At 43.6% G+C, this 24,650-nt stretch overlaps 1 protein-coding gene across 1 annotated transcript; it reads left to right on the top strand.

Annotated features, from left to right (window-relative positions):
* The first annotated feature begins 329 nt into the window (after positions 1 to 329).
* Positions 330 to 20,852, top strand: LOC142493833 (WD repeat and coiled-coil-containing protein-like). The gene is made up of 5 exons (XM_075598467.1): positions 330 to 602; positions 5,704 to 5,786; positions 7,932 to 9,852; positions 17,369 to 17,489; positions 18,974 to 20,852. Exons 3-5 carry the CDS (start codon positions 7,951 to 7,953, stop codon positions 19,150 to 19,152), a joined length of 2,202 nt encoding a protein of 733 aa, XP_075454582.1. The 5' UTR covers positions 330 to 602; positions 5,704 to 5,786; positions 7,932 to 7,950; the 3' UTR covers positions 19,153 to 20,852.
* The last annotated feature ends 3,798 nt before the right edge of the window (positions 20,853 to 24,650 follow it).

The raw sequence follows: 24,650 nt of genomic DNA, 5'->3' as shown, positions 1-24,650 counted from the left end.
GAAATTGAATACATCTTTGAATTAACAGTCCGCACTTGACGCAATAAGTGGTTTCACAGGTTCTTACATCAGATACAATACAACTGATGACAAAAAACGGCGAAGAAACATGTTACTTTCAGCTAGTTGATGGTGTTTTCCTCTAGGAAATCAAACTGTGAAATTAGCATTTACATCTTTATGACAAACATCTTTGTATTCCCCTCATTCTAATCGTGGAAATAAACAAAGAGCATGTGTTTTCCCCCCTGCTGATCAGTTCTGATATGTACAAAGTATGGTGTTAATAAAGTTTGCTGTAGAAAAAAAAAATACACGGTTGCTAAAGACGCAACACTAGGTACACAGAGCAGGCTCTCAGTAACACGCCGCGCGCACAGCGCGTATCACCGACTGGTACCAGAGGATTCAGATTTGGAACGTTGGCCCGGGAGCTGTGAAGAGCAACGTTCCAAACAGAGTGGGCGGGAGATTGGGCTCTGGCCAATCAGGGCAGAGATGTGTCAGGGAAGGCAGTGAGCGGCCCGTGACGTCAGCGCCCGGGAAGGAGTTGTGAAGAAGCGCCGGGTCTGTGACGGGGCGGATGGGGCTGTCTGCTGCAGGTGAGAAAACACTTTGTTTTGCCAATGGGGTTCCGTTTTAACCTGGTCCCGCGGTGCACCTGTGAAGTGAGGCATTGCTCCTTCCATCTGCATGCACAGAGAGGCTGCACCTAGTACACACGCTGCATTTACCCCATCTCTTCCTACGGCAGTGTTTTTCAACAGGGGTTGGACCATTGCAGAATAACCCGAGGCAAATTGAGCCATTGCATGCATTAACTGATCTGTGTGAGGGCTGCTAACCAGTCCCCATCACCTTTTTATCCAATAAAAAAACCTGCATTTTAAAATGCTAAACCAGTGATTCCCAATCTTTTTAACCCTTTGAGTGCTGGGGGAGGGGAATGCACCATTAAAGTGCCTCTGGCACATTGTGATCACACGACTGCTCCTCACGGGATCAGGTTCGTCGTGGCTGATTACAGTTTCCTCACGTGGCAGACGTAGCGCAGAACGTGATCTCCCCTAGAAAAAGATCTTAACAAAATCCTGGGGTGTCAGACCCCATGATGTAGTGGCAGTCACGGTTAAATCGGGCGGTCCCCCAATAAAGGCATTTGTTTTGTCTTTTTGGACCCCCTCTTTGTATTCGGTACACAAAGGATATATATGTATATGACCAGGGCAGGCTTGCCACCTCTCCGGGTTTCACCCGGAAACTCCATGTACTTGGCTACGGGTTTAGCTCGTCAATCGCAGAGCCACCGGCATTCTTCTGCAATTCCTCCTCCAACTGCAGGGAACAATACCGTAGAATGCCGGAATCTCGGTGACGCCCCCGCCGCCACCCGGAAATTGACGGGCTAAACCCGTAGGCCGGAGGTAAGTGCCCGGAGTCTCCGTGTCAAACCCGGAGAGGTGGCAACCCTGCCCTTGTCATATACAAGTCCTGCTCACAGGTGTGCCGTACTTCAGGGGGGAGCAAACTCTTTTGTTTTCGCCCCCCTGCCTGTTCTCTCCTATTGCTGGCGCCCCTCCCCCTTACCTTTCCTCTGACGGCGGTGGCATGTGACGTTGCGTTGCCATGGCAATGCATTGCCATTTGACTCAGTGTTGTCATGGCGATGTCACCTGAATCCGCCGGTGAGATGGAAAGAGACATACAGAGGCCTCGCGCGCTCCCGGCATTTTATTTAAATGTTGCGGGGAAGAGCGCGTAGCCTCTAAGCGCAGCGCCCCACCCCCAGAAAGGGGCGCGCATCTCAGTTTGCATTCAATGAAATGTCTGTAAATGTAATGTATCACACCTCTGTTCGTTTAATGTAACCATGTATCTGTCATCATAACTCTGGGCCCAGGACATACCTGAAAACGAGAGGTAACTCAATGTATTACTTCCTGGTAAAACACTTTGAAGTGAAACTTCTTTGCTGGCGCCGACAGGGGTTTTCATGGGAAAAAATCCTTACCTTGTAACGAAAATCCGTAATGCGGGTGACTGGTCGAGCGCCCGTCACGCTTGCGCCCAAAACCACCATTTCAGGCCGACCGTAGTCTGGCGCACATGCGCAGTGGCAGCCGGAGTCTGGCGCACATGCGCAGTGGCGGACAGAGTCTGGCGCACATGCGCAGTGGCGGCCGGAGTCTGGCGCAGTGGCGGCCGGAGTCTGGCGCATATGCCCTGTGGCGGCCGGAGTCTGGCGCACATGCCCTGTGGCGGACGGACTTGGTGCTTGGGAGACAGAGGCACCCAAAGACACAGACGCACACACACAGAGGCAAGCAGACACACACACACGCAGGTACACACACACGCAGGTACACACACAGAGGCAAGCACACAGAGACAGTTAGTATAACTATACAAGTGCAAATATCTTAAACAGAGGTGTGTGCCGAGCACGCGTGTTCTAAGTCAAACTTCTTTGCGTTTTCCCACTGACGTGTTTTGAATTTTAATTAAAAATATCACCTTCACAAATACAATATCTGTGACAAAACAGTGACCAAATACAAAGAAGTTTCCCTTTAAATGCGCGTGCTCAGCACACACAACTTTTTAAAAGTAACAGACGTTATGTTCCCTAAATTAACAGGCAAAAACAACATCCGAAGTACATTTGCAGACCGGGGCATTCGGCTGCACGCGCCGCGCAGGCAGCGGGGACGCAGCCTATGTCCCATGCCAGATACATAGCCTACCAGGTACAACACACCCAGTGGCTGACTTCCTTGAGAAATTGTAATAACTCCTGGAATGTATCCTGACAAAAACCTGCTTCTTAATCATGCAAAATTTGGTTACGCTATCTCAAGAGGTGTCCAAATGCATAGTGATCAGACAAACATTTTTCCAAAATGTATAGTACAGATGACAGACGACATGGAATTTTAAACAATGCTTTTGGGATTTCTACTGATGCTTAGTCTTGTACAGGCATACCCCGGTTTAAGGACACTCACTTTAAGTACACTCGCGAGTAAGGACATATCGCCCAATAGGCAAACGGCAGCTCATGCATGCGCCTGTCAGCACGTCCTGAACAGCAATATCAGCTTCCTACCTGTACCGAAGCTGTGCGCAAGCGGGGAGAATATAGAGCCTGTTACACAAGCGTTATTTACATCAGTTATGCGCGTATATGACGATAGCCGTACAGTACATGCATCGATAAGTGGAGAAAAGGTAGTGCTTCACTTTAAGTACATTTTCGCTTTACATACATGCTCCGGTCCCATTGCGTACGTTAATGTGGAGTATGCCTGTATGCTTGTGTTTGAATATGGAGTGTATTAATCATTGCATTTTTGTTTATCAGACGTTTTGAAGGACTTTCTTACCTTTCTTGTCTCGAGTCGGTCCTATGTTAGTGAATTTTGCCCAACTCTCTTTAAGGGTTAACATACACAGGAGGAAGGGGGTCAGGCCGCATTCTCTGTAACACACGGAACCAGTTATCTCCATATTGCTCTCTAGGATGTGTTTCCCAGAGGTCTTTTCTCTGCTCCTGCTGTTTATGGTGTAGTATATAAACTTGCACTCGCGTGGAAATTATTAATGAAGAGTCTTTATTAACAGATCAACGTTTCGGTCCTTAGCATGAGCCTATACCGTTTTTTTGACGTTTTAGCCATATGCACGGACCGTAATCTTATTATTAGCATTATGTATGTTTATCTTTATGTAGCACCCATAGTGTACTGAGCGCTTTACAAAAGAGACAATGCAATATAGGGAATTATAATAAGTGCTTGAACAAAAGCAGACAATAGGAAAGGAGATGCCTGCCCGGAGAGCTTACAATTGAAGTGGTATATTGTGAGGGAATAAGTGCAGTAGATGGCAATGCTTGGCAACAATGTTTGGTACTGTAGGTGTGACTGTGGGTGTGGGACAGTAGCCATGTGTTCGGACTATTGAAATATTTCATTTAAAATGTTTTTACGTTTTGAATTAAAGGTGGGGAGAGAAGGTGCTTGGTGTGTATTAAGTGTGAGGGCGTTGTACAGGTAAGGGGCATTGAGGGAAGAAGGATTTAAGGGAAGAGACCAGTAAAGGGGGGTGTGGGGTGTGTGTGTGTGTGTGTGTGTGTGTGTGTGTGTGTGTGTGTGTGTGTGTGTGTGTGTGTGTGTGTGTGTGTGTGTGTGTGTGTGTGTGTGTGTGTGACAATTATCGATGGAAAACACGGACATAACGAGAGATCAAAGCTGATATGTACAGTAGGGAGGAGCAGATGAGTGGAGAGCATTGAAGGTAAGAAGGAGAATTTTGTAGGTGATCCGAAGCTTAATGGAAAGTCAGGAGAAGGATATAAGGAGGAGATGAGTGGGGGACTGTTCTGGGAGAAGCAGAATTTTGGATAGATTATTATAAAGGTCCGGGTTAAGGGTCGAAACGTTGGAGACTTGATGTTTTATTGACTCACAGTTATATATATATATATATATATATATATATATCCCCTCCCTTTGTGTTTTTATATAAGAAAGTTAGGATACGCTTTTCTACAATGAGGTCTGGAGATTTGTCTTAATGTGTAGCAGGGTTAGATTTTTCTTTTTATTGCTGACATAGTACTACTGCCTCCTGTAATCCACCTTGTAGTAACAAAGGAGGGAGAAGGAGTAGGTGATACGATAACTTTTTTATTGGATTAACAAGTAGTTGATATGTAACAAGCTTTCGAACCTCCTTTGGGTCCTTCATTGGGTATGAGGTTGGAAGAAAAGACCCACATGGCTACTCAGTCTTCTTTGCTACCTTTAAGCTTTTGGAATCATAATGTGTCAGTGCCATGGGCTGGGTACCATTACGTGTGAGTTTAAAGAGCCGAAATCCCCTTTACCCGCGTTCCCTCGGCCTCCGCACGGGAGAACTGACTGTGTCCGCAGCCATATCCTTGGGACATTTTTATTCGATACGTTTTTACAATAAGGTAATGTTACATTTTCATTAAAAAATCTCAAATATTTCCAGATGAGCCACAAAAATAGAATTTGCTGACCACGTTTTGCATGCCAGAAACATATATAAATGAGCTTTGTGTTCCCCTATGTTGTATCAGCAGTGGTTACAATAATCTTCTTTTAAATCACTCTTACGTTTTGGCTAATTTTAAGATTGTTTAGTGATGTAATGATTGCCTATTTCATTCAGACGTGGGCATTATCAAGCAATAAAGATACTGTATTAGGAAATTGTGATACTATTTATCACAATAAATATCTGTTCAAAAGGGAAAAAATAACATCATTAACCATTTTTTATTTTATTTTAAGAGAACCTTTTTTTAAAGTAAAAGTATTATCAAAATAAAGAAAATATACTCTCTGTCTCTCTCTGTCTCTCTCTGTGATAGTATTCTCTTTTTGTACATTACTGCTCAATACAGATACTCCATCCAATCACTGCTCTGGAATGTTTCTGTGTATGCTACACTATGCTTTATTTGTGCTACATCTTTCTGATCTTATTGTTTGAACCTTTTTTGATCAATCTCTGAGACAGTGGATCGCAGGCTTCTTTCTGTCACCTTCCCTCCCCTAATTGAGCAAAATCTCCAGATGGCTTAAAGAGCTTACCACGTTTTTCTTGCTGTGTAATAAGTCTGTGTGCATTAGCACCTGCCATGATAACCAACCTGTACGTTTCTTTGTATAGCCGGACAAAACCCAAACTTCTGGTAAGAGGACAAGCCGGTTGTAAACCTGATGCTCACCGTTGCAATCCTTTGTGATCGATAGGTAAGGCTGGTATCTTTTTGTTATTTATGTAAAACAGTGTTTCCAGGAATGTCTATTTATATTTAGGCCCCTATTCATTATGCTTTGATGACGTCTTCATTATACTAGGGAATAAAAAGAACTATTACAGTACCTTCTCCAGCTCAGGGACTGTGTCTCTGTGTCTCTGTGTCTCTGTGTCTCTGTGTCTCTGTGTCTCTGTGTCTCTGTGTCTCTGTGTCTCTGTGTCTCTGTGTCTCTGTGTCTGCAAATCTCCAAATTGACTTGGTGTCTTTTTGTTTCTTCAATATGTTGGTATATAATGAAATGTATAAAATGAGTGACCCTGTAGTCAATAATCACTGTATCCTAGAAAGCAGATGGTTCCTTTTGATGAAGTAATATTGCTGAAATTAAGATATTGTTGATATATTACTGAAATGGACTGTGGGGGTCTCTGGAGCAGGATTGAAAGATATGTTCTGTTTCCATTTTGTCTGTTATGTCTTTAGTATCCATTTTGTGTGTAAGAATGGAGTATGAGTGCGTTTTTGCTCTTGGCACATTTACGACTGTGCCTGTAGTTTACGCCCACATTTCTAGAGTAAGGTGGTACCTGGTTCCTATAATACAGAGCTGTTTCAATCTAGTTTTAATGATCTGTAAGATGATTTGGTTCAAGAATTAAGGAGTGGTTAGTGTATTCTGCCTGGTAACCTGTTTTAGACAAAGGAAGCCAATGTGTGATCATACTCTGCTGTACGTACAGACAATAAAGTACTTATTATCAACGAAGCCTGTTTGTAAGTTTGCAAATGTTGACACTTTTATACCAGGACAATCTGGATCTCTAAACTGGCTTGAAAAATCATTATGTATACTTTTAATGTAAATAAAGTAAAAACATCAGCAGTAACATAGTCACAGAGATTTGTTTTACTCTATTAAAACAGATACAGCTCAACCCCGTTATATCGCGGTCCTCGGGGACCACCCGATCTGACCGCGCTATAACCGGGGTCGCGCTAATTTTTTTTTAAAAATTGCCCGATCACGAGGAGGCGGGAGGAGGTGGAGTGAGGCGCCGGCAGCCCTACACGATCCCCCAGCAGCCACCGTACTTCTAGCAGCAGCTCTGCACCGATCCCCGCCAGCAGCTCCGCACCAATCTTCCCCACACCCCCCCCCCCAGCCCCTCACTGATCCTACCCAGCAGCCCCACGATGCCCCCAGCAGCCATGACACCAGAGGTAGGGGGGTGGGAGGGCTGTGTGTGTGCAGTGTGCAGCGAGTGTCTGCTGTGTGCTTTGTGTGTGCTGGTGCAGTGTGTGTGTGTGTGTGTGTGTGTGTGTGTGTGTGTGTGTGTGTGTTGTGTGTGCAATTGTTTTTTTTTTTAATATTCGGGGTCCACGCTCAAACCGTGTTATAGCTGATCGCGCTATAACGGGGTTGAACTGTATATGATTGCTGAGGACTTGTAATCGATATGTTTGCCACTCACATCTCGTCCACTTGAGTTTTATGCATAATAATCCATGTCATTCAGGGATACAGGTAAGTGTATGTGTAGAGGTAATGCAGCTTCCTTCTTGTAGCAGTTTTTCTAAATGAAGGAGTGGTAGGTAAATAGTGTGATATATTCTGTAGTTGTGCAGTAAAAAGAGATCTACAGGATTTCGGCAAACATAAGCCATTACTGAGAACCGCCCAGGGGGCCTTTCTTTGCAACCACGAAAAGCTGGCTGATATTACTCACGTCGCATATAAAACTCTCACGCTGGAGTCTTTGACTTCCTTGTCCTCATCTCTGTCCGATGACGTCAGCGGAGAGCGCGTGTTGTGTGGCTTGGGTGTTAGCAGCTCTGCGTGTCTGAATGTGACCTAGAAAGTTCAGGGGATTGATATGCATGACACTCAAGTGGAGGAGATGTGAGTGCAAAATGTATAGGTTACTAGTTCTCCGACCAGATCTGTATCATCTTACACTATGTAGGGTTTTTTTTTTCCTCCCTGATCTTGTATGAACGATTCAAATATTATAAATGCTGTTTTAAGATTTTTTTTTGGGGAGCGGAGGCGGGGGTATGTCTTAGTGATGCTCAGTATATATTTGTCTTGTGTTTACTATTGTTCACTCAATATAGTTTTTTTGCTTTGTTTCTTCAGATGACCTGTAAGTGGGAGAATGGAGTTGGGAAAAGGTAAACTTCTGAGAACAGGCCTGAACGCCTTGTACCAAGCAATCCATCCTGTGCATGGTTTAGCCTGGACAGACGGCAGACAAGTTGTGCTAACAACCTTACACCTTGATAATGAAGAACCGAAGTTTGGCAACTCTGTTGTTATCGGACAGTTTGACCATGTTCATGGTCTTTACTGGGGACCAGTTTTTGCAAACGATATCCCAGCTCTGCTAGCTGTTCAGCATAAGAAGCACGTTACTATTTGGCAGCTGTACTACAACCCTCTGGAAAAGAACAAGCTTGTTGTTTCTCAGACTTGTGAGGTTGGAGAGCCCTTCCCTGTGCTCCCCCAGGGCTGTGTATGGCATCCAAGCAAAGAAATCTTGGTCATATTAACTAAGCGGGACGCCTCTGTCTTGTACTCTGTCCGTTCTGACAACGCCAATGTAAAAGCGGATATTAAAAGCAGTGGTATTATTCACTGTGCCTGTTGGACTAAAGATGGCAGTCGTATGGTACTAGCTATTGGCAGTGCCCTTCATTCATACATATGGGATAGCAAACACAAAACCTTAAATGCTTGCAGTTTTTGCCCTATGTTTGATGTTGGCGGATACATATGTGCTGTTGAATCTACCGTTGATTCTCAAGTTGCAGTGGCAACAGAGCTTCCTCTAGACCGAATCTGTGCATTAAACGCAGGCATTGCTTTCGATGTCCCAGCCAGTGCCGAAATATCGTTCTCTGCACAACCAGCTTTATTGCTGATGGAAGAAGAATTCTCTATGGATGTCGGACGAAAATCAATCGATTCAGGAACGTCTCTAACAACCGATTCGGCAGCAACTTCACCTGGGGCTTTGGATCTCACCCATATCCTTGTCAACCACTCGAAATCTGATCTGAGTCCTCTTCTTAACCTGAAGCGAAAGGACTATCTAACAGGGAGTGGACAGGACTCTTCACATTTGATCCTAGTGGCCTTTGAGAGGAAAGTAACTTCCACAAGGAGAGTGAGCATTCCTGGGATTCTAGTGCCAGACATACTGGCTTTCGATCCCAGAGCTCATATAGTTGCTGTTGCTTCGAACATGTGTAGCAGTGTTCTTGTGTACTCCTTAACCTCATCCAGCATGCCCAACATTCAACAAATCCAGCTGGAAAAGAACGAGAGACCAAAAGGCTTGTGTTTCCTGACCGATAAAATGCTGCTGGTCCTAGTTGGAAGGCAGAAGGCATCAGACCCAGCTTTTCTGCCCTCTTCCAGCTCTGACAAGTACATTATCCGCTTGATGGTGAAAGAAGTGATGTTTGATGAGGATACTTCAGCTTCGTCAACTGGGAACCCAAGTGCACATTCCAGCTATGATTCCTGTGTGAGCTTACAAGGCAAAAGAAAATATTTGGACAATCTCTACAGGGATGAGCACCTTGCCAGCCGGGAGCTGGTAATTCCAGGAAGCACATTCGTCCCTCCCGTTTTGAGCAAAAAACAGCTTATAGAAGAAATTAGAAGCTACAACTGTGATCGGAGTCCAACATCTAGTGCAGGTGACTTTGAAGACAAAAAAAACTCACTGACCATGGCAAATTTGGAGATCGAACCGAAAAATCGGTCAGTGACTCTTGGCCTTGAGACGCACAGGAAGCCGTGCAGCAGGCCAACATCTCCAAAAATGCAGTGGCCGGGGAGTCTGAAAACCCCCAGCGTGACAAAAGATAGTGTACCACCGCCTGACGCTGATATCCTTCACATATCTAGAAATCTGGAGAGATTGTGTTGCAACTTTGCACATTTGCAGCAGCGCCTTTCAGAATTAACGGACTTCGCGAGGAATGGAAAAAAAATATCATCAACATACCCATCGCTCAAGGAAGCTCCATTTGTTACCATAAAATGTCAGGTAATTATACAAACAGGACATTTAAAATGTGCCTTAAGTGTGCCAAGATGTACTGTATAAGTAATTGGAATAACCTCTTTTTACAAAGTTAATGAACCAACAAGAGTAATGTCTACTAACAGTTATATTTCTTTTCTACAATTCACTGCCATAATAATCTGGATTAGTAGTGTCAAAACATTTTTGATAATGGGGCCCCTCCACCATTACCTATAGCTCTGTCCTCTCCTGCATCCTTTTGCTCTGGGTGCTTAGCAGTACCAGGCACAGGGAATTAGGCAGATGTGCTCTTTGGTAGATAAAAGAAAAGCAATGCATTGCTGACTCTTCTGATTCAATACGGGGTGATTTGTATTACATGGCTATAAAAAGTCACTCGCTCTTTTCAAGCATTGCCACCTGAAACAAGTCCAAGTAGTTATGCTGCTGCAGTATGTAATGTGCCTGGAATATTACAATAACTACATTTGTTTTCTCAACCCCTCAATAAATATTGTTCTTGTAGGGACATTATTTTATTTATCAAATGTATGCCAACTATGCCTTAAAATGCATTGCAGTGGGGTTAAATGTTAGAAATCGCACCATGGGGTATGGGGTATAATGATTACACAGTACCTGGGTAACAGTTACACACCGGGATGTGGGTGTTTCTTAGCCTGTGGCAGGTGCTGATATAGTGTGCAGCCAGTTCTGCTGTGGTTTTATCTTCTCCCAGGAGGATCGCTATTTTTTGGTCCTCTTCTATATTATTAAAGTTCTGGATAAGAGCTGTGAGTTTCTCTAAGTGGGCACTCCTCACTTCAGAGTATGTGTGCAGCACAGCAGGAAGTGTTTCATCTTCTACCTCTCCTAGCTCGCATCGCTGGCACAGTCTCACCTCCCGGGGCTTCCAGTTCTGCCTGTGTCAGCCTGTTTCTATTTCCAGGCAGTGGCCGCTCGTTCTGTATTGGCACATGGTCTGTCTGTGCTTCGGGTCTTTTACCTTCAGCAGGTAGGGTGCCAGAGTGTATTCTCTTTGTAGGCTGTGGTAGGTCTCTAGCTTCTTTGAGCGCTGGGTATCATTTTCCCACATAGTCACATACTGCTCCTTCATTTCGCTGGCGGTTGAGTTGATTTGTTTTTTCTGCAGGCTGTTGATCTGTGGGGTTTTGTTCTGGGTGTGAGAGGACAAGTTGTTTGGCACAGGGTTTAGTGAGGATCTGCTGGATAACTCCTTGTTCTGTAGCAGTATGACACTGGATGGCTGTTTAGGTGAGCCCAGAATGTCAGTGCTCTCTTCTGTACAGTGAGCAGTACACAGATTTCAAAAGTTATGTACACATTAGTACATCTATAGTATGAGTAATATCTGGAGTTTTTACACATAGAGGACATGAATGTTCGTTATCTCCATTGACTGATGGGATTAAATCAAGAAAGATGGAAAGTGAAAGGATAGATTAGTAGCAGATAGAGGTCATGCAGCAGAGTTTCAATTAAAGGAACTAGCAGCACAAGATACAGTACAAGTGGGACCACATGTTGTTAAAACCTATAGAGACTGATCAGTGTAATTATTATTTCAGGGACCGGTTCTGATTATACAGTAGACCAGTGCTAGTCAACTCGTTTTTAAAATGGGGTAAACTGCAAAATGCCTTATGCATAGTAGAAGCATAGTAGAAGCAAGAAGAGTATTATTTTATTTTAGATGTATTTACAATTCTAATATATCCGTAAAAGAATAACCGTGTGCACAGTTCATAAATATTAACATCTGGGCCATATAGTTTAATTGCCATGTCTTAAGTGAGTTTCAATGGGATTTTTCTATTGCATTTAGCTGCCCGAACGCCGAATAAAATAACCAGGAGATTATGTATTTTTAGTTTTTACGTATACAGTCCCAGCAATGTTCGCAGGGCTTTATAACCCTGACATTTGAATGCAGAGAAAATAATATAACCAGTGCTTCAAACATACAAGCAATAAAAAAAGAAACTGCCCCAAGGGACTTGCAAAAGAATATGTTCTGTGTGTCACTCACTGGCTCTTTGTAGGTTATCCATAGACAATGAGGTTGTTTATATGCGGTCATAACTCTTTATTGGCTACAATCTGAATATTTTATTTTTACATCCGATGGTTTTTGTGCTGTGAAATTGTTTGTAAAAGATGTGGATGTTTTGTTTCAAATTGAGATGGTATGAAACGTTAACGCAACATCATGATCACGTGCCTATGTGTATCCTCTGTCGGAGATATATACCGGTCTATTAGCAATAATCAATCAATCGCCGATCTGGATACAGACACACCCAGTCCACTAGGGGTTTAATATAGTCAATCCACTGTAGTGTAACAGTGTGGACGTTTATTTCTATACTACCACACGTACGTGGGTAACAGCAGGGTGCAAAAACTTGCATTGAAATTTATGAAACAACCAAACATGTACACCATTCAGTACTACGTGATTCACATCATATTCGTTATGTATAATAGGCCACACACCCCAATCAGTATTTATATATTCAGTGGTCTACTAAACCTAATTCTCTCCCAAATGGATTTTTCCTTTTCCAAAATAATTGGTCTGTTATTGTACTATTATCTCTATCCAGCCCAACCAAAATATATTACACATCCTCACCTTGAGTAACTAGCCTCCTATCTCTGTACATAGAGCTAGGGTTTTGCTGTTGTCACATTCCACTGTTCTACTGAAGCACATCAGCATAAAGTAGGGAAGCGATTCACTAGGATTTTAACTTTCTAATTCTGTTAGTGTCATCTCGTAACCAAGCATTCATTTTATATATTCTATCTTGCCTCCCTCTACTAAGCGAGGTGCAAGGTTTAGCCAGAATAGCAGCATAGATGTATCTGTGCGAGACACAAACTGATGGGCTCAGTTGACTCTTATCCACATCTTGTACCGTATCTCCCTTATTCCTTTGAAACACTTCACAACACTTATTCCATCCGTGGCAAACACCAAAACTATGACCAGAACGGCAAATTGTTAAAGGATTTCTTTGTTTTTATTATTTATTTATTTTCATTCTGTATTTTCCAACAAGAATTATTATCTTCTGGAGAAGGTTAGCTGCTGAAAACTCGTCAATGCTATATTTCTGTTTGCCCTTTTATTTAAAAAAAAAAAAAAAAAAGTAGTTGTATATTGGTCAACAGTTGTTGTTTTTCAATTTTAGGCTGCGCTTATAATGACAGCGGTGCTGCGGGCGCTGGAAAAATCATATTGACTTCCAGCGATCGCGACCAAGCCGTCACTCTGTCCCGTCGCTTCTACTATAAGCGCACGCGACAGTGTCAATACATTTGTGTTGCTGCGACGTCGCGTTGCCGTCACTATATGCGCAGCCTTATTCTACTTTTTATTTTTCCCGCATTGTTGCTACTTGTCGGGAACAGTAGACCTGTGAGCACGTGACTTGTCTAGCTGACTCCCCATTCTCCCCACAGGGTCCCACAAATGAGTAATATCTCCCCTCAATCTGTCACAAATATAACCTTTACCACCAATGATAAAGAAAAGTCACGGGGTCCTTAGTCCCCGTTTACCAAGAGAACTATGTAATTAACACACATCTATATTGTAGCAAATTGTTTGAAAATGTGGTTACTCTGGTAACAAATGTGCAAAATCAATTAGAGCCCAAAACAGTGCTTATTACGTTTTAGATTAAATATACAAAAATATTACAGTGCTTAATTTACAGAAAAAAAGAATTAAAAGAAACATACAGTACAATATACGTAGACCTTTTATTTATTTATAAAATGTTTTACCAGTATGTCCCTGGGCACAGTTATAATGACAAATACATGGTTACAAATACATTAGTTACAGTTAGTGAAGAGGGTATACATTATATACAAGACATTGCATGCACAGATAAAGATGATATACTGTATTATAGGTGTGTGTATATATATATAACCGTTACAGACTGGATTAAAATGTGAGACAGCTTTACTTTTGAAAGAACTTGGACTGTTCGCGGCTGTGAGAGTCTCCGGTAGACTGTTCCAGTTTTGGGGTGCACGGTAAGAGAAGGAGGAACGTCCGGATACTTTGTTGAACCTTGGGGCCGCGAACAGTCTTTCTGAGTCAGATCTCAGATAAGTGCTGCATGTGGTAGGGGTGAGGAGCTCATTCAGATAGATGGGTAGCTTTCCCAGAAAGTATTTGAAGGCAAGAAAAGAAAAATTAACTTTGCGCCTAGACTCAAGTGATGACCAATCTAGTTCTTTGAGCATTTCCCATTGATGTGTGTTGTAATTGCATTGGACGACAAAGCGGCATATTGAGTTGTAGAGGGTATCAAGTTTGCCATTATAATAATAACCAGGATTAAAATAGAAATACGTTGACACATTATATCAGATTCCTTCAAAGAGGCTTGAATTTTAAAATCAGAAAATCCATGTGTGTATTTGGCCTAACACACCTATTCTATTTTCATACCCCAAATGCATGGTTTTTATCATCAAAAAGGAAAAGGAGGAGGGGAAGGCAGAAGGTCCTCAGATATCTTATTTTTAGTAGCTATTAAACTTAATGTTGACCTGTTTGTCACCTCTCACTGCCACTTACAGTGGAAAAATGCAAGAATGTGAGGTCCTCTTTGAGGATGACACCCAGGTCATCTAGTAGGTCTGGGCACTGTCCCCAGACCTCCATAATATACACACTTCATGTTAGTGGCCCATCAATGACCAGCCCAGGTGAAGCTCTGGCACCCTGCTTATTTCCTCTGTCAAAAAAAGAGTTGTGCACCTAGGGTTTTAATCACCCCACAATCCCAGAGCAGGTCGCCCTTCAATAACCCCACTTTTAGACAAACACAAAAAATGAGGTCGGGGGCCCTGACCCCAATAAAAATAATGCTTGTATTTTGAAGATGTAACTTGTAATTCAAGTTAACCTGTTGTATGCCAGATTATTAAAACTGAATATTTTTATGGTCCTATCATGACACTACTATATTTTTGTTCAATAACAAACCACCGCTATTTGTCAAGTTTAGAGATCAATGTCCCTTTTGAATTGTGACAAAAAATTGGTCTCTAACTGGGTTTTTCCATTCGAAGCAGCCGTCTGTCTGTGCCAATATGGCACCAAATCAAAGCCATTCATATTTTTACACCATTATATATATATACAGTGGTTGACAAATCACCAAAAAATCTACTCGCCACCTAGTACCAAACGTGTGCTGCTTGGGCCAATATTTACTCGCCCGGGGGTTAAATCCACTCGCCCGGGGCGAGCAAATGTATAGGTTTGTCGAACACTGTGTATATATATATATATATATATATATATATATATAAAGCAGAAAGTAGCCGTGTTAGTCCAGTTGCGATAGTGCAGAATAAATGAGTTCTTCAGTATTAGGTGATACCTTTTTTATTGGACTAACAATTTATGTCATAGGACAAGCTTTCGAGAGTTCTCCTCTCTTCTTCAGGTCAGCAATACTGTATTGCTTGACCTGAAGAAGAGAGGAGAACTCTCGAAAGCTTGTCCTATGACATAAATTGTTAGTCCAATAAAAAAGGTATCACCTAATACTGAAGAACTATATATATATATATATATATATATTTTATATATATATATATATATATATATATATATATATATATATATCATTGTGCCTGTAATGTTGGGAAGATATCGATGCTCCAGAAACTGTTGACGGATCTATTATACCGGCAGTCACCGCAATGCAATATTGAATTGGGAAACCCAGGCCTGCAGACAGATTTGGGAACACACATGCACAGTTCAAAAGAGGTAACTGCTGATCCACAAGCGGATGCAGCTTCCTTCAAAGATTACGGGCTGAAAGGATTTAAGCAGGGCTGTCACAGCGCTTACAAACCAGCAAGAAGACATTCTTAAGAGTGTAAGGCAAAGTAATTTATCCCAACTATATTACATACAGAAAAAAATTATTCAGTGCTTTTCTGGTAATCCATAATCTTTTAATTTTATGCATGTCCAATTTGCTGCTGTGTAACTACTGTAATTTAAAAAAATAAATATATATTTATTATTATTGTTTTTTAGTCAACCTGCTATTTCAGTTTCAAAGTAAATAAATACGGAGTAGTTTCACAATAAAGTATGTCATTGGGATGACAACGGGAAAGCAACAGATCATTTGCTCCTTCGATGTGAAATATAATCAAGATGAAGCCTGTGTGGGTTTTCAAGGGCAAAATAACCCGCTGTTTTCAGTTGAAAATGGCCCCACATTTGTGGGGGTTTTCAGTCGAAAATGGCCCGACCGGCAGCTTCGGCAGATTTAGAATGTACCCCTGTGTGTTTTAATGGTGCTAAGGATGGGGTACTTCAGGGGTGTGCAAGATTTGTATTTTTTTGTGGGGGGGGGGGCGTGGCGCGGGAGTTTAGAGGTCCTGCACTCTTCCCCAAGGCATTTAAATGAAGCCGGGGACTGTGCAAGGCCTCTGCAACTCCCTTACCTTGATTTCAGTAGGCTTCGGGCGACGCATCGCCATGGCAACCCGGCGTCATTTGATGCCGGCACAAAGGTAAGGGGGGGGGGGACGCGAGCACTGGCTGAGAGCAGGCGGGGGGGTGCAGCACCAAAAGTTTGCGCACCCCTAGGTTACTGGACAGGGCAGGAATTCTATGTGCCAGAGAAGTCCCACAATAGTAGATGTAATGTTGTATTGTAGGGTTTATGTCTTTACAAAATATAAGAGTCTGGGGTGCTGTGCAGCATGTGGGGGTTCCTTCCACATTTAGCTGCTACTGGAGTACAGCCAGGAGGGGGTTTTAATTGCAACTTTAAGCTTAAGGAATACAGATTATTTATCTATTCGGCTCATACATTGAGTCGAATATAGGCATTTAATTATAAACATCCAATCTTGGTTGGGGTCCCATTGTGATGATACTGAGCACTTAAGAGATGCAGCTTTTATTCATGTGTTAAACCTTTTTAGCTCGTATATAAAAAAATTTGGGATGCAGTTATCAATGCACAATAGACGTAAAAATAGCACGTGATACTGATAATCTGTAAGTATATCTATATATAATGTATCTGAATTTGAGAAGCATATCAATGTGCCATAGGATGATGATGATTGAGAACCTATTCTTTATTTATTTTTCGGTCAGTACAAGCTAGGTAATATTAAGCAGTATAAGTCTGAAATATATACCTGTTCGAGCAAAACGTGCAGCAGGAAGATAAGACCAGGATATTTTGCTAGTGTATAAAAAAAACTGGTATCATTCTCTAGCTAATCAAACACAGTTGTTATTGTCCATTGAATAGGTCCTCCTGATTTTCCTGAGATCTGTGGCTATTGTCAGTCGAAAATCAAATCCTATTCCTGACACTGGTCTCCTACATAGTATCCCTGATGCATTTGAACGGAGAGAGCCTTGCTAAACACTGTGATCATTTCTGGTTAAACCTTTCCTTGTAACTGTGCCTCACTGTGTGCTTCCTTCTTATTAATGAAGATGCGGCCTTCCGAGGTATCTGCACGTGCGGAGAGGAGATGTCTTCTACTTTGTGATAACAAGCTGCGTCTGAAGACTGTTCAGGAGGCGTTCAATCTGTCCTTAGCAGAAATGCAACTGGGTAAGTTGGGGAATATATTTGCACGTTTCCTGTAAGCTGCACGTGGAGCCTGTCCTCCATTCATGGGGTGATCTATCGAATTGCTCTACTTGAATTTCAAGGCACCATTACGTTTTTTTGTATATTTTTTTTATTTTTGGGGGCATGGGTAGGTTTGAAGTAGGGGGTCTCTGGAGCGGAACTGTATTTATTTCAGCTGCCGTGACCCTCCGCTTCCAGAGATACTTACCTTGGAAAGGGGGTGCCGGTATCTCTGCTCAGTTTTTAAATGTCCCGTGTCACAAAGGCCAATAGAAAGCCGCAAGGGATGACGTCACGCCTCCCTATTGGACGCAGGACATTTAAGCAGCTATTATGTTGGCGCCAACTAGCCTAGCTGGAGCTGCTAGCAGCATCCCCTATGGAGGTAACTATCTCGGGAAGCAGGGGTTTCCCAGAGCTGAAATTAACGTGGTTCAGATCCAGAGACCCCCTGCTTCAAGCCTATTTCTTTTTTCTTTTTTTTAAAGTGTTGCCATTAGTGCTACTTTAAGTTTGTGAACGGCAAGCTGCACAAATCCCAGCGTCCCAAAAACCTCTACAAAGTGCCTTAACATGCAGAAGTAATGGTGTGATCTTTTAACAATACTTAATTTTATTTATAAAAAATGTTTTACCAGGAAGTAATACATTGAGAGATACCTCTCGTTTCCAAGTATGTCCTGGGCACAGAGTTATAAAAAATACCTGGTTACAATAAAAGAACAGGGTTATACAGTCACTTCACAGACATTTCATGGACAGATAAAGTAGGAAAATTGGGTACCGGGGATAAAGGGCTTGTGAGTTTCAGATAGAAATAGAGCAGCTTTAACATCAACTAACGGCAGCAAACGGCTCACGCCCTTTGGCTGCGCCAAAGGCTGTGCGCCTTTGGGGCAACGCAGATGTACGCTGGGAGCGTGAGGTTGAATCTGATGCGTCTGTGAACAAAAAGATCTTTTCTTTGTGACCCCATTGCTCATTAACATTCCAGTGGGTGGGGTTGCCGATTTCAACAAATGTCATATAACATGTCACTTAATGTCATACAACACATGTACAGTACTTCATGCAAACTCACCAGCTATTAATATTAAAAACATTTTAACAAGAATACTGTCACGTTTCTCCCGAGAGATCTTTTTTTCCCAACCTTCTCTTGGCCGTGCATCCGAAATGCCATTTGTCAGTTTTGAGCATTGTTCTAGTGAAGGTGTTCTGCGCGTTTGTATTAACAACTGAAGTTTCGCCCAGCTTGAAAGTCACCAGTGCATGTGTTTTGAAGGTGGTGCAACTTGCGCCAAAACACAGAGCAAACGTTTGAATTATTTTTCTGTTTTTATCACTTTTTGGCAGCCTAGAATTGTATATAAAATGTTTTGGATTCAAAATATTTTAAATAAGCATTTGGGTAATAAAGTAACATTTCTAAACTTATATATATATATATATTTTTTTTTAAGGTCCCTCTTCTTGGATTATCCTGACAGGAGACAGTGAAGGATTTATTCCCTTAACATTTACAACTGCTCAGGAAATAACCATCAGGGATGCAAGCTTATTCTGTGACGTTTCTGCACCTTGCTCTCCGAGGAGCACAGACACTAGCCTTCCCATGGAGCCCTCAAGCAGTGTCACATAATGTCTTGTGAACGGACCTTTTCTTGCTGCTGCATGAGCTTGTCTTCTTTTCTGAATCTGTTCTGAACTAGCGACTTACACCTGACTTGCAACCATGTGAGATCATCTCTGCAGTCTGTAATATTTCATTCATAATTATGGCATGTTTAATAGCTTACAGATAGTGTAATCTGTGCAGGCACAGGGTGAGAAGAAAAATCCCTATAGCTGAGCACACCTTACAATGATTAGTGAATCGAGTGTTAAAAGTAACCTTTTATTGATGTTATAGTAAATTAAAGAGACAGTCTGGTTAGACAGCGAGTGTCTCGTTAGTCGCTAGAAAATGTCGCAGACAGTATGCAACACAATATTGTCAGAATGAACACATGTAGCCTGACACCCAAGTGTAAACAACATTTTTTAAAAGCCATGGTTGGCTGCAGTGTCCGTCTTCTTCTGGGGTCTATGGCCAGAAATAATACCTAAGTAAGTAGTTTCAAATGTCATCAGGGGTATCCCCATGGGACAGTTTCTGCAGAAACGGTTCCCTCTTAGAGGATTTAACAGGCTATGGAAATGGAGGAAAGATTCCTGCAACGGGGATACAGCACTAAAAGTGTCAGAAACGCATTCCATGGGGTGAAGATCTGTTAAAAGACAAATAAATTTAAAAAAAGACATCAACTACAACCATTAGTTGAAACTACCAATGAGGTATTACTTCTGGCCAGACCCCTGGAGGGGTCATCTACTAAATAGTGTGTGAGTGTGTGAGTACATACATCCTTAGGTACGCAATACCCTACAGACATCCTTGGCTTTTAAAAACGTTGTTTACACTTGGCTTTCGGGCTATATGTGTGTTCACTGTGACAGTATTGTGTTATATACTGTGCGCTATTTTCCAGCGACTAACGAGACTTTAGCTGTTTATCCAGACTGTCTCTTCCTTTTACTATAATATCGGTAAAAGTTACTTTTTATACTCTATTCATTAATCATTTGTACGGGGTGCGCCGCTATAGGGATTTTCTTCTCGCCCTGTGCCTGCATAGATTGCTATCTGTACCATACACCTATCCCAGGCAACACCCTCCCACACTCACTATGAAGTGGCTGAGCAAGGTACTCCATACCATACTATATATATGTTTCATAGCTTGTCCAAAATAATATAGAGGTATGCGTGCACATTAAAGATACTTGCGGGTGCGGAAACTCAATGGTGACATCCCATAGAAAGAAGTAAAGCGAGTGGCACTCCTAAACAGTGGTCAGACCCTGGTTTTGCAGAACCTGCTGTGTTGGACTGAAATGTTGGATAAATAAATATTAACCACGTGACCACTAGTTTGGAGTGTTAAGCTATTAAACATAGTCAAAAGAGTAACACTTCAAAATAGTGATCAAATAATATTTATTCATCCAACTAGCTGATATACCCGGCATTGCCCGGGATGTAATTTTGGGGGGGCGGGCAACAGGGTTGGGCTCTCCCCCCCCCCCCTTCACAGCTAGGCGGTGGCGGGTCACTCAGGGTTGTAATCCCCCTCCCCCCCCTTCAGAGCTCAGTGGCGGTGGCATACTGGGGGGGCAGGAGCGTAGTGATTCTCCCCCCTCCCCCCTTCAGACCTCACTGGCAGCGGCTCCCTGGGGGGGCGGGAGGGTTGTGATTCCCCCCCTTTGAGAGCTGTCCGGTGGCAGCTCACTGCGGGTGCGGGCGGGGGGGGGGGGTTAGTGACGGGGGGAGGCGGCACGCTGCGGGGGGGGAGGGGGTAGGTATCTCTGCGTCGGCTAACTTTGGGTGTGGTGTGTGACGGGGGTGGGTGGCAGCTGCTGACTTACTGTGGGGCGGGCTGTCCGCTGCAGTGGCGGGCGGGAGCAGGGCTGCCAACAGAAATCATGGGGCCCAGGACAAATGAAAGGAGCAGGGCACCCCCTCCCCCAACCCATAGTGCACCTCTCCCCCAACCCATAACGCACCTACCACGAAAAAATATTTTTTAGCGCGCAACTTTTACTTAACTGTTTTCGTATTGTGATACAGGAAAAAACATTACAATGCAACCTGTTTATTTTTATATTTCAACAAATGACAGGTGACTGTGTGCCTGCCTGACTGAGTGGGTGACAGTGACTTGACAGTGACTGGGTGACTGACTGACTGAGTGGGTGGGTGACTGAGTGGGTGACAGTGGATGGGTGGGAGACGGTGGGTGACTTACCTTGACCGGGTGGCTGGTGCTTTCTGGAAGCAGACGCTTCCCCTCGTGGCCCTGATATCCCCGTGGCAGCTGCCTGGGTCAGGAGGTGGGCTCGGGAAGTTGGCGGGGAGGGGCCAAGAGTGGCAGGCTGGGGCAGGAGGGCTGCGGCGTGCTTCCCCTCCGTTCCTCATTGGGGGGTGTGGGGGTGAGCGAGAGTGGTGAGGCAGGAGGGCCGCAGCACGCGTCCCCTTTGTTCCTCGTTGGGAGCTGGGTGCTGTGGGGGTGAGCGAGCGTGGCAGGCTGGGGCAGGAGGCCCGCGGCGCGCTTCCCCTCCGTTCCTCGTTGGGAGCGAGGGGGGAAGTTGGCGGCTGGGAGAGTGGGGAGGTTGGCGGCTGGGAGAGGGTGGAGGAGCGGGAGGTTGGCGGCTGGGAGAGGGTGGAGGAGCGGGAGGTTGGGGTAGGAGGGCCGCGCCCCGCTTCCCCCCCCCCCCCGTCCGTCCGGGAGCCGGTAGGAGGGTGCAGGGCGGCGCACGTGGGGAAGTGAGGCAGATGGGGTGGCTGTGGAGGTTGCGGGTTTGGGTGAGGCAGGTGGGGTAGTTGTGCGGATGGGGCGGTTGCGAAGCGGCCGTGTTTGTGTGAGGCGGGGGGGGAGGGTAGTTGTGAGGATGGGGCGGCTGCGGATCGGCCGTGTTTGAGTGAGGGGGTAGTTGTGCGGCTCGGGAGGTTGCGGAGCGGAGAGAAGCGCCATGTTTTGCTGAGGCGCGCCAGGGGTAGTTTGGGTGGAGGTGGGCCATATTTGGCTGAGGCAGGTGAAAACGGTGTGGCTCTCACCCGCGGTATGAGGAGGCTGATGAGAGCCGTGGGGGGCGGGACACCGGCCAATGAGAGCCGCGGGCGGGTGGACCGAAGGACCAATCAGATTGGCCAGAGGCGGACTGACGGACCAATCAGCATAAGAACAGCAAACATACAACGTTTTCATATAGATATAGATACAGCAAGTTCTGCGAATGGTCTGCTGTGTTGGACCAAAATGGATGAAATATTAACCACTTGACCACTATTTTGGAGTGTTGCTCATTTTGCTTCATGCTTAATAGCTTGTCAATTTCAAGCTTGGAAGCCTAGATCCAATGCGATAAACAGTGATGTTCTTATACGGGTTATGGAGGGTTATGGACTGGCACTGTACCCAACTGACAGAAGAATGCTGCAGAGATTCTAAGGGTGCAAGGATTAGTGTTCACTGTTAGCGATAGTGTGAAGTTCACAACAGGTGCCCTTTGACAGAGAGGCTGAAAATATTTATTTCCATGAATGTTTCTTCAAAAGTAAACTACTGGAGTGTGCAAGCAGGATAACCTGAAAATGTGAGCAATTTGTAACGGAAAATAAGGAATTTTGAAACTAAAATGGATTAGCACGGCGATATATCCGCTTATTTGCAAGAGTGCGGTGCTAGCCCTTCTGACAGTAGTGAATCAAAATACATTTGCTGTTGTAAATTGGGTAAAATGTATATAAGAAACATTACTGGAGTCTTAGAGAACTTTGCAGGCGTCTGTATTTTCTGTACAAGTAGTACATTGTAATTAAAATATGCATGCATAATATGTGTGTTTTAACAAATTGCTGAATATTTTGTTTTTCAACTGCGATTGTTGCTACTTTTTTGGCCTTAGTCTATATTGTCCGGAACTAACATTTGGGCCATTTTTGGACAATATTCTCGAATTACTACTCTAGATTATATAGAATTACCCCCTTAGAGCGGCCCATATAAAATCACACACAACCAAAAAAATTTTTACATTTTGTAGTAGGTACATTTTATTTTTCATGTATTTTAATTTTTAAGTATGTCCATACAATGGCTGAGTAAGCACTCTTCCACGCCTTGCTCTTCCCAAGAGTTACAGCCAATGCAGAGGGGAAGGTTTGGATGTGTGGAGTAGTGGAGTTATAACTACAAATATACAAAGAATTTACCATTTTAAGAACCTTATGTCGGGTAGTAAAAGCAAAAATATGTTGACCGAGCAAACACCCTAGGGCATGGGTGTCAAATGTGGGGCAGCAGCATCCCCCAAAAACCTTAGCTGTGCTCCTCGTGAAATTTAAAATCTAATTATGATTAAACATTTATATTGTGTTTGTTAAAGCATTTATAACCTGTGCACGCAGCAAACAAATGCTCTCTTCTAAGCAAGTGACTTGTGTTTGCTTGGTACACTTCACACTTCAACCCCCACAAGTGATGAAGTGTGGACATCCTTGCCTTGTGCTAGTAGATGTCCTGACATGCAGGAAAAAGGGGAGCACTGCTCCAGAAAAAACGGGGAACGAAACTGGAATTGCTAATAAAAATTGGTTTTCTTTTCGGAACCACTTGGCAACATTGCAGTCACAAAAATAGCAGTCCTCTTACATGTTTCACGCTGTAGGTGCTTTATCAAAGAGACACTGAGTTGGGGAAATTGCAAGTTTGATTTGTGGAAAGAGAGGATTGGCCTGGCTATATGGGGTCTTCACTGTGACATGACAAGAGCGTCCCCCTCCTGTATCTCTTTCAACACCCCCCACCCTGCCTCTTCTCTTCCTCAGCACCTTATTCTCTCATTGCATTGGTATACGGAAGTCTTTATATATACCAGAAGGACATATTTAATGACAGATACACTAAAAGACTTTATCTCTTCATTTACACTGCTACCCACCAGGACTCCATTCATTTTCTCATTGAGATACATGGGTATATACCTTATCAGGATCTGCTTCACCTGTCGAGCACTAGCACGGGACTTTTGAGTTTCGGAACTTCTCCCTGCCTTGTGCTGCACTGCTCTTTTAATTCTCTCACTCGCTCTGTCCTCCTGTTTCTCTCCCCGTTTCTCATCCCCCTATCCAATATAGTCAACACCTACATCATTCTTTTTCATGTAATATTTGTATTCACCCCCTTTATATTGCTATATTCACTGCTGCAACATATACCTGCCTGGTCTTCCGCTCTCCTGTGCATTCTCGTTCCTGCCTATCCAAAATACCACTTCCAAGCTCATATATTTTATGAGCCACTTCATTGTGTGTCTTTTCCTACCCATGTCCTCCAGAATCTATTTTGTGTTGAATCCTCCCTTCAAATATCTTCATTACAGATTGTACATCTTTGTGCTGCATCTCGGAGCTTCTCCCAAATACACCCCATGTGTCCTATACACTCTGCCCAAGATCCTCTCTTCCCTCATTGCCCACTGCTTGTCGTGCTTCTGTGACCCTTCCCCCTGCAAATTCAGACTTTCTTCCACCCATGA

Source organism: Ascaphus truei, chromosome 4 (assembly GCF_040206685.1).
Source record: "Ascaphus truei isolate aAscTru1 chromosome 4, aAscTru1.hap1, whole genome shotgun sequence".
NCBI classification, from domain to species: Eukaryota; Metazoa; Chordata; class Amphibia; order Anura; family Ascaphidae; genus Ascaphus; species Ascaphus truei.
Note: the sequence above shows the minus strand (reverse complement) of the source record. Positions and strands in the feature narration are given on the sequence as shown.